The sequence below is a fragment of the Lingula anatina genome, chromosome 9 (genome assembly GCF_051362555.1).
Source record: "Lingula anatina isolate TDL-2025a chromosome 9, LinAna3.0, whole genome shotgun sequence".
NCBI classification, from domain to species: domain Eukaryota; kingdom Metazoa; phylum Brachiopoda; class Lingulata; order Lingulida; family Lingulidae; genus Lingula; species Lingula anatina.
Genome location: NC_141775.1, coordinates 17,428,627 through 17,438,762, shown reverse-complemented (window position 1 = coordinate 17,438,762; position 10,136 = coordinate 17,428,627). Strand labels below are relative to the sequence as shown.

Genomic DNA, 10,136 nt, shown 5'->3' with positions numbered 1-10,136 from the left:
GCGCCATTGCGTTACACGTGTTCAATTATTATGAGGCATTGTGCTCTAGAATAATTTTCTTTATTCTCAACGAATTTGACCTCAAATGGCCCTGAGTCAATATAAGTCTACCTTTAATAAAGATTATATATTATGAAAGGAGAAGCAAGACACAAGAAATTGCTGGGACCTGGGAGCTTGCTTTTGAATTCAAAATGGCCGCCATGTATTATTCTTCCAGGTGTGATGCACTGATGTGTGTCGCAATTACGCAGCGATTGAAAGGGAATTATGGAAATAAATGAAATCGTAATGAACAACACACGTGCAAAATAACTCTTAAATAACATGTTTTATTTAAGATATGTTTGAATGGCATATTTTGTATGAGTCGTATTTAAACATTATGATGTGGTAAAATGTCACCACTCACCCGTGAGCGTCAGAAAAATGTTGATAACAATTTATCTTTACAATTGTCGTAAGTACAATGGTAACCAGATCAGTTCGTAACAGCAATAGAAGCAAACAGTAAACAAAGCAAATTTAAACTCTCAGCGGTCAGCATCACAATCAAGCACCACAGCACAGCAAATATTGTTTCCCAAATTAATAAATACTTATTATAAATCCTATGAATAATGGCTAGGCATCTTGACTGTTGTGTTCAAAGTTGTATATAATGTTCAAATGATTTCCATATATATATATATATATATATATATATATATATATATATATATATATATATATATATATATATATATTTTTTTTTTTTTTTTAACACCATCCAGTTTATAAATTCCATATAAAAAGAGTGCGCATAAAATGGATGTGAAGCTTTTCAGTTTTCAACAATTAACATGTGAAACAGACACCATGAAAGATACCCGGCGTTGAGTTCTTAATAGAACTGAAGATATTGATCCTTGAATATTATTTGGATAACACAAGAAAGACTTCAAAATAATTAACAGAGAATAAAAAGTATATAGCATATTTATAACAGAGCTCAGCTACCACGGTCTCCAGACGTCTTCTTCCTTCAAGGAAGGGATGTGGAACGGTTCTCCGGGTTTTACCAACCCTGGGAGATTAGGCGTGATCCCCTGAAAGGGCTGCTGTAGACTACCATAGTTCGACGGCAGCATGATGATAGACGGCAGCGCTGACTGGTACTGAGCTCCCCCTTGTTGAACGCTCGACCCCGCTTGCCCACTCGCAGAGGGAAAATTTGGGGAGAGATTCACCGTCCCGGACAAACCGTTCATTGAAAGAATCGAAGGCGCGGATAAGAAAGCACTCTGAGTCGAGGACGTGTCTATTCGTATTGGAGCTGCTGGCTGCTGGGAGCTTTGCAGCGTTGCCATAGCAACGTGTTGATGACTCTGCGCGTTAGAGGATATAGACTGCGCCTGCGCGGGGACTGGTAGAGCCGTTGTTGTCGTTATGGAGGCAGAGGGCTGGACTGCTGACGTCATGGAAGCCATGCCAGTATTCCCAGCAAACACAGGGAGGATGTAGCTTTGAGCCGGAACCTGGCTCGCAGAGTTTATCACATTTTGAGGAAGAACAAATGCTAATTCTCCCGACGGAAGTCGAGTAGGTATGACCTGTAAGCCACCTATGGCCACGTTCCCGGAACTACTTTGTTGCGCGCTCAACGGCGTCACAGTGGCCGTTTGTGCTGGGGCGGAAGTAGACCTGCTTACTTCGCATGCGTTGGACTGTACCATGCCCTTCCCTGGGGTGAAATCCGGCATCACGTGACCAGTGGGGGCGTACTGCGGACTTCCAAACGAACTGGGCGTTTCCACGTTAGCGACGCCCGACCCATCAACGTCACTGGCGCGTGGAGAGACGGTTTGTGGCGTAGGCATCGGTCGTATCGAGGCAACATTCGGGATGGTGAAACTTCTCTCCCCCTCCGAGTTGACCCCGGTGGCGTTAGCAACGCACGTGGCTAAATGATCCAAAACACGGGCGCGGATGTCGGGGTCCACGCCTTCGATGGAATGGAGGTATCGACTCACTTCCGAGGTGCATTCGTTGAATCCGGCATTGTACTTGTTCAGAACAGTTGGGTCGGAATTGGCAACGGCTGAAATTAAATAATATATCATATAATAATAGACTAGCTTAAAGACAGTGAACAATGTTATATTGTGTATGAAATACTCCATTATAAATTCAAATTATGCCAATTTATGTAATTTGGCATGATCGCTTATAAATAATATAAAGTCTCCAAAGAGTCCAAAAGATTTTATTGTTTATATATGCATGACACTGTGAACAATGACAAAAAATGAGCAGATGTAAAATGATTTAACGATGTCACACGTTCCAAGGCAGTTTTATACCGTAAATACCGCAGTACTCCTGATCACTGGTTAATAAGATTACATTTTTATCTTTTTTTTTTTTTTTTGAAATGGACACTGTTTAACCATCTGGGATTCTATCCCTCCTATCAACGCCGTATTATGACTAGTTTATCTAGAAGATTGGGCGTTTGAGTCAACTGTGTTACTTAGGCCTTTGTCATAATAAACAATGTCTCTATTTAAATACAAGGCGGTGACTTGAAAAAAGTCTATGTGGAATGTTTATTTAGCGACATTTTACTTGACGGGGTGACAATAGAAGATACCAAAATACAATTGTTCCCTGCATCGAAATAGACATGTCTAGCCCGAGGGCGTTCTCTTGTCGCCTGTGTAAGGTGTTAAAAATTGTCATATTTTCTAAAGTTGTCACTGTTGATGCATCTGTACTGTACCGCCCTTTAATATTAGATTTCCACGTAATACAAACAGAGTTCAGCTCAGGTCTGTTTTCGGGGTATTTGTGAGGGAAAGAAAATATCTCCTAGATGATAGAAATAAGAAAAGCCTAAAGCCTAGATTATATTTGAAATGCGATGCAGATATACTGCCAGTAATACCCTCTTCGCTGGGCGTCTGAGCGGTGGTAGACGGTGGCCGTGCGAAATCGCACTCGGCGTAGCCCGTAGCTCCTTATGATTTCTAAAAAAAAAAAATCGTACGGACAATTCCATCGCACGGCGCCCGTGTAAATGTAATCTAGGCTTGAAATGGGTGCGGATTGACAAATTATATTGTCCACGAGATCTTATCTTGCATCTAAACTCTCTTAAAACGGCTTTTGAAAAGAAAAGAAAAGAAATACGTGACGTGATTTTATAGTGACATAAATCAAATATGATTATTGATTAGGATAGTATTAATAAAGATAAATTACATAGTATGTAATGCAGGCACTTGTTAAAGTAAAGCCACGAAGGATGTCCTATACATGTACCTCATGACTGAATGACACTAGGCGTAATTTTTTTTTTTTTTTTTTTTTTTTTTTTTTTTTTGACAAGCTGCCAACAATAAAAAAGTAAAAGTAAAAAAGATTTTTAGTCTATTTCTGAAAGTTCATACAATTTTTGTCTTTGTAATTCCATTCATTTTGACACATTGGAAAATGATGACCTAAACAGTGTGGAATTTGTTATCTGTCCACTAGATGGCGACACTGGGCAGTGTCCGCGGTCTTGGTTGTCGTCTGAGTTCTGTAGTTTTTTTTTTTTTCTTTTTTTTTTTTTTTTTTACAATGCTCCGTTTTATACCTCTTAGTGTTAAAACGTTAGAATCAATAGAAACCATTTGTAGACCAAAAAGTGAAATAATAAGCATTATCTGTAGAGAAAAAGGGACAAATAAAATCCTTACACAGTGCATCACCTCGTCTTAACTTGATAAGTTTATTCATGCAACTTTCTTCTTAATAAAAAGACGGACTACATACATATGGTGTCATTTTGATATACTGTGACAGGTCTAGCGTCACTCACTTATCACCAAGTGGTTGTGGGGGACATGGCTAGCCGTTCTGGAGACTTGACTGGTGGAAAGATAAATCATTACGATGACAACTTGTCACTGAAAAAATACTCCGTCTTCCTTCTCTCTTCTCCTTCCCATTGGCGTGCGGTGCGTGTAGACCGCTGTCATATGACTTCTGTGTTTTCTGTTAAAATTTCTTGCTTTGAGTGTGCTTGCTGATTGGGGTTAAAATGGCGACTTTAAGGTATTGTTTTAACGACCAACTTTGATTTTTGTTCATCATTTGCACAATGTATAAAGTAGATAAGGCGCACTATCAAGAAAAATGGAAGAATAATTCTAGTCTTGTTTCTACTGTGGATTTTATCTTCTTATCCCTTCCTTTCATGATTTTCAATTGACCTGCAGAAGATCTTTTTCATCAGATAAAATCCCATTAAGCGAATTATTCCGCCATAACCTGTAGATTGCCAAACTGTTGATAGATTATATATTATCCTGAGCTATCGTTTTCTAACGCCAGATAACAGCGACGCAATGGTAAAATGAGTGTCTAATGTGACAAGCCGTATTGGCAAGCTATTCGAATGGTGTTTGTGATTTGAATCTAATACAAATATTGATTCATTGTTGATTTGAAATCTTAAATCCGTGTCTATTGGCAGAGAGGAGGAAATAGGAGAAGTCTTTCTCAGTCTGTCGGGATTAAATGTTCTGCTTCTTCTCTTTTTACTATATGCAATAATACTCATGTCAAGTTCGAATCATGCGATACCTGTGGGATCGCTTTAGAGAACGCATCTCAATAAAAGAAATAGTTCGTTTTGTAGCGTTCTGGGTTTGATTTCAGCCATTTTAAGTCACAAACTTTAGATGATATTGTTCTCCGGGGGCCTCTTTCTGCCCCTCATTCAGAACATACAAATACCAAAAGTCATCCATACTCTCTGGACAGATTTGTTTACGAAATAAAGATTTTTCGAGAAGAATTGAGAACTATAGATGAGGCAGATCATTATGTCAAGTGACAGGCACTGTGCACGTTTAACACTTTAACACGGGGCAGTTTTGTCAAATTTGTAATTAAATATTTTTTGTAGTTTCATCAAAAATTGCTTCTATCAAGATTACTGTGAGTATTCATTCTCTGGTAAAATTTACTGAAATTTTATCAGATCCACAATTTTTTTAAACAACATATGAACTTAGTTTATTCCACTCAAATATTCCAGTGTCTTCGAAGACGCCTCCAACAGGGAACGGGGTACAGCTGATATGAATAGCCACTTCATGTAATTAAGATTAAAATAAAATCTTATGGTAGTCGTTTTGTACAGAAAAGGGGGGGAAAGCAAAAGCGATGTTTTCGTTCTCCCTACCTGCAAACTGTTGTCGTTGTATATGCCTCAAATGGCGGACGGTCATCTCCAATATGTCGGCCTTTTCCATCTTGGAATGTCGTGAGCCCTGGAATGAGATGAAATAATTAATTCCTTCATTAATCCAATTTATTCACGTATCAACACATGATGCGCGTGAATTCGGAAAACATTTACTATGGGCCGTCGATATAGTTTATTATTTTCAGTCATTCGGACATATTGTCCCCGATAGATTCTTATGTTTGATTTTTTTTCTTTTTCTTCTTTTCTTTTTTACAAATTGTTTTCAGTAGCAGAAAACCCCATCATAATGCAAATATTTTATTATCAAAAATTCAAATTGTCAAGCACCGAGTAATCGTCGCTGATAAAACATCTTGGCGATTTGTCTGTGAACTGCAATTGTGCTTAAAGAAAATGATCATATCAGTAATTATTTTTTATCATGATTTTCTATTAATTTGAGACAGCAGTGAGTATGTTCACTGGCACAGTTAGCTGAGCTCGGAGTTATATATATAATGAACCCGGGGTCCGTGTTTGTTGCGGTGTAAGTTGAGGTATTTGGTCAGATAAAACTTCGTCCAAGGATAGAACGGCGTACCGTATCGTGGATTTGCTCTCCATACTGAGAGACCGTAGTATATGGGGCGACCACGAGGCCGAGGCTGAGGGAGTGGAGGGGGGGGGGGGGGAGGGGGGAGAGTGCTCGAGCACATAAGCTAAAAAAATGCACGACACGTCATAAACGGCACATTTGTCTTAAGTTTAGGATGTTAGAATGATTAAAACGCCTTAAATGATACAGGCTGTTCCAAAGGACGTCGCTTGATAAACTGATTCCGTTGATGTAGAATAAAAGATAAAAAATGACTTAAAAGTTCTTTGTCACTGTCCTCAGAAACACCACTACCTTAGGGACACAGTACGACACCTGGATCGAACCCGTTGGGCCTTGTGTGAACGCAGCCCATGAATGATCTCGCGGCCCGGGGTAGCTCTGAAGTGGTAAGGGAGGGAGGGGGAGAAGGGAGAGGAAGGGGGCACGGGTGACGAAATTACTCCAAAAAACACCAACTAACGAGGAATGCACCTCAGTAAATTGTCAGACGAAAAAGGCTCAGTCTTCTTTAAGGAGAGCTGTAGTGTCGCCCCCCCCCCCCCCCCACCTTCCCCATCTGAGCCCCCTCGCCTCCACGTGCACGCGCGCACATACACACACGCTTACATACATACACGCGGAGGCAAATACGCCGACATACAAAGGCAAAGCACTAAAGGAATCCCGCTCGTCACCTCGATGTATACATTATTCCGTCGGCAACACCATATTTACCTGATAACACGCTATCATTATTCACAAATGACAGTGAAAAATCTCTCATATGACCCGAATGTTGTTGAAAACCGCCGATGTCCCGCACCCAAACCTCCGAGGTCTCCCAGCGCGCGCCCCGTGACACCAGCCTGGCCTCTAAGAGCGTGGGAAAGTCCGCCTCGTGCCTCGCATGCCGCGCCACTCTGTTGACACTTCATACATATGCAAATGTTCAAAACAGAGAAACAAACAACCTCGTTGGTTTCTTTAAAGGTTGTGAAATGTAAAAACAGCGAAACAAACAGGCTATGCAGGTCTCGCCCACCTGTGCCGAGCGTGCTGTTCTTTAAAAGTGTCACTCTTTCGTGGAGGACACGTCGCTGTGTACCGCTGTTTATAATGTAAATATAGAGTGTTGTGCAACACTGTGAATTGAATAATAAACAAGGCTCGGTGTAATCACGACTATAAAAGATAATGGCAGACGTAAACAGAAAGTTTCCGTGCACGGTTTAGAGCCCTCACTTGATGTGGGTGCAAGCGTACGCGTGTTTGTACAGGCATGTGCGCGTCGACGGTTAATATTTGTCACTTGTTCTTGACGTAACAAAAAACTTTTAGTTCAAAGACACGTTTATGGCTGTAAATTGAAATTATGTTTAAAGAAACAATCCTATTAATAACAAATGTTTTATGCTTATCTATTCATTCATTATTTGGGGGCGGAGGGGAAAGAAGGAATTAAATTCTGAACCCACCTCTCTTTTCATAACTTCCAAAAGAAGTGCCTTCAGTTCGGCCAGACTCGCGTTAATTCTCGCTCGCCGCCGTTTTTCCATTATCGGTTTGGCGCTCTGAAAAAAAATTAATAAAAAAGATAACATGATACACCTCAGTGTAATAATCACTCGTTATCAGGTTTTCTTTTTTTGAGGTAAATTAAGAAACAAAATAAACGATATCTTGAGCCCGTACTTGCTAAGGGGTACAGTGCCCACATAAAAAATGAAAGTTGCAGTTTTACGGAAACCCATAGTTCTCCTATAACTTATAACTCACTCGGCTACTCTTTCTCCCAAAAAGTAAAAAAAAATTACCCTGCGATAAACCACTTCTTCCAATATGTAAACACGTATCAGCCAGTTAACTCTTCTACCATAACCACCCCTCCCCCCCCCCAATCCATTTCGTGGAGTAGATTCTCCATTCCATACACCCCCCTACCCCAAGCACCGCACCCCCCCCCCTCCACCCCCTCAACCCCTCCCCCCCCTCCCCCATCCGTTCCAGCCAGCAACCACACATCCTTAGGCATTATCAAAAATCGCTTACAACACAGAACATTTTATATCCAGTGAAAGTAGAATGATCCCCGGTGTAAATATTCCTTAACCCTGTAGTGGAAAGATAAACCGATAAACGGGATGAGAGGTGAGAGTTTGGAAGGAGACTTTCTATGTTAGTGTGTGACTTGAGTGATTGATACTTTATTTCAACGTGTATAAAAAAATGATTGACTGAAATCTTCCCCAAGTACCCGGTTGTTTGATTAAACAACGAGGCAATTCAAATGTGTATTTAAGGATCAATAAATCTACTTTTGCTTTACATAAAATATTATTTTTTTTTTCAACTGGAAAAAAGCCAACAGAAAAGGGAATTTTTTGACGTGGTGTAAATCCCGTACAAATATACAATGCAATAGCGGTGCAGTGACGAAACAAAAAGCTCGCTCTTTGAATAAACACAATCGTTTCTTGGTTGCCATCTGTGTTCTCCTTCTGCCTGCTCAGACATGTCACCAGTCAGGTGACGGCAAACCAAGGTATTAACTTCAACATCGTGCAATTTTATTACTTTTCTTTTCAAATCAAGAAACGGAGAAAAAATAGAAAAAACATGCTAAATCTTGCCCGACGAGATAACCCGTACGTAATAAAAACGCACATTGCTTGTTTGCGTTTAGACAATCGAATAAAAAACGATAAAAAGTGATGAAAGAAAAATTTGTATTTACCTTCCTATTGGGTAGGCTAGAGCCTGGGGAAGGCGACCTTTCCTCTGGCATCATGTTTTACTTTGATTGCTGGGTAACACCCCTGTCGTTATTGTCGCCAGCGGGGACTTCTTTAATTAGATTTCTCTTAATCGACGCAGATGTTAATATCACAACGCCTCAGGGCATCCAATAATTTTTACAGTAAACAAACAATCCTTTCTGTGTTTATTTGCAAATATCCATCCGCAGTTATTGTCGAATATTCAGCCCTAGTTGCATATCGTTTTTGTAAATATTCCAGTTTTTCTTCCTCTACGAGTTTTTCTTGGTCTTTTTCGTTCTCCCTGCGATACGTCCCAGTGTCTCGTGCGGGGACTCTATGGGAATGCTAACTAAATGTCTAAGGTGCCCAGTATAGGTATGTTGAGGAGATGAAGCTGATAGTGAGACCTTTTGCCCCCGTTGCTTTATGGCCGCATGACGCATGCCTCTCGCCCGTGGGAAACTTGCTTCTAACTCACCATACCTGCACATCAGGCCAATCCAATCACCCGAGACAACGCGGCGCCATGGGGCGGTTTGAGACGTGGCGCCTGATTGGCTGGAGTGGCTCCCCTTTGATTGTGTCGCCTGTCGTCTGCCCAGGTGCGCAGCTGTCAATCAAAGATGGAGGTATTCTCATGTAAAGTAGCCGCACGTGCGGAGTGTTGAATTCGACTGTGGGAAAACTCCGCCCCCTCGATGTTAACTTTAACCACCTGTGTTCACCATTACATTAGTCTGTCTGGAGAGGTGAGAAACAGTGATACATCACGGCCCTGAGCGACATGTCAGCCTCTCGTATACAGCAGGCACGTCACCTAAACTCGTCTGCCATGGCGCGGGTCTCTAAAATGAAAACACCTGAGAGATTTATTTGAAGAAATCTCACTTGCATTCCCCCTTCAAGCTTTGTTTTCAATTTGAATTGATTAACAAGTTTTCAATACAAAGTTTGTTCCAAAATTCAAAGGTGCGCAGACGACACTTTCACCTGGATGACGTCATCGAGTCGCATGACAAGTGTTGGGAGCGTGGGAAAGAGAGGAACTTTACCGAAATCTTTTTAAAAGTAAATATTTTCAAACTTGCTTAAAGCTTTGTGTAATTTTCCACTTGTGGACGTGGAAACAAAAGTTAAAGCCGCTTTTTATGTGATTTGTTGGAGAAACGTGAGGCTTCTCATGTCATATGTAATCCCCCTACCCTCACTGCAGATCTTTACACATTTCAAATTAAAGATATTGTTAATCCTTAGTTCAATATGAATCCAATTTCAACATTACCGAGTGTTTAACGAGACACGGATAAATAACTATACAGTACTCCACAAGGTGCGATGTATTTATTGAAACCAGTGCTATTCAGGTTTAGATCTATCCAGTATTTCTAGATATATACTGTGTTAAATTCCAGAGAAAGAGGCCTGGGGGGGGGGGTTCATCGCCTGTTTCCTCTTTCACACATAAAGGAATGTCGAAATTCTATCAAGTCCTAAAGCTTTGATCAAGCAAGGACAAAGCGATAGTAGTTGAAGGAAATGAAAATGTTGGATAGCTCTG

At 40.7% G+C, this 10,136-nt stretch overlaps 1 protein-coding gene across 3 annotated transcripts; it reads right to left on the bottom strand.

Moving 5' to 3' along the window:
• Nucleotides 1-763: 763 nt before the first annotated feature.
• Nucleotides 764-9,451, bottom strand: LOC106175228 (transcription factor HES-1). Of its 3 annotated transcripts, XM_013557126.2 has the most exons (4): nt 8,554-9,444; nt 7,295-7,390; nt 5,216-5,303; nt 764-2,080 (listed from the first exon to the last, which is right to left on the bottom strand). In XM_013557126.2, the coding sequence occupies exons 1-4, from the start codon at nt 8,605-8,607 to the stop codon at nt 996-998; spliced, it is 1,323 nt and encodes a 440-aa protein (XP_013412580.2). In that variant the 5' UTR covers nt 8,608-9,444; the 3' UTR covers nt 764-995. The 3 variants fall into 3 exon arrangements, with proteins under 3 accessions (XP_013412580.2, XP_086852042.1, XP_013412581.2); XM_086995916.1 differs by lacking the exon at nt 7,295-7,390 and having other exon boundaries at nt 8,554-9,451; XM_013557127.2 differs by lacking the exons at nt 7,295-7,390; nt 8,554-9,444 and adding an exon at nt 6,555-7,253.
• Between the last annotated feature and the right edge of the window lie 685 nt (nt 9,452-10,136).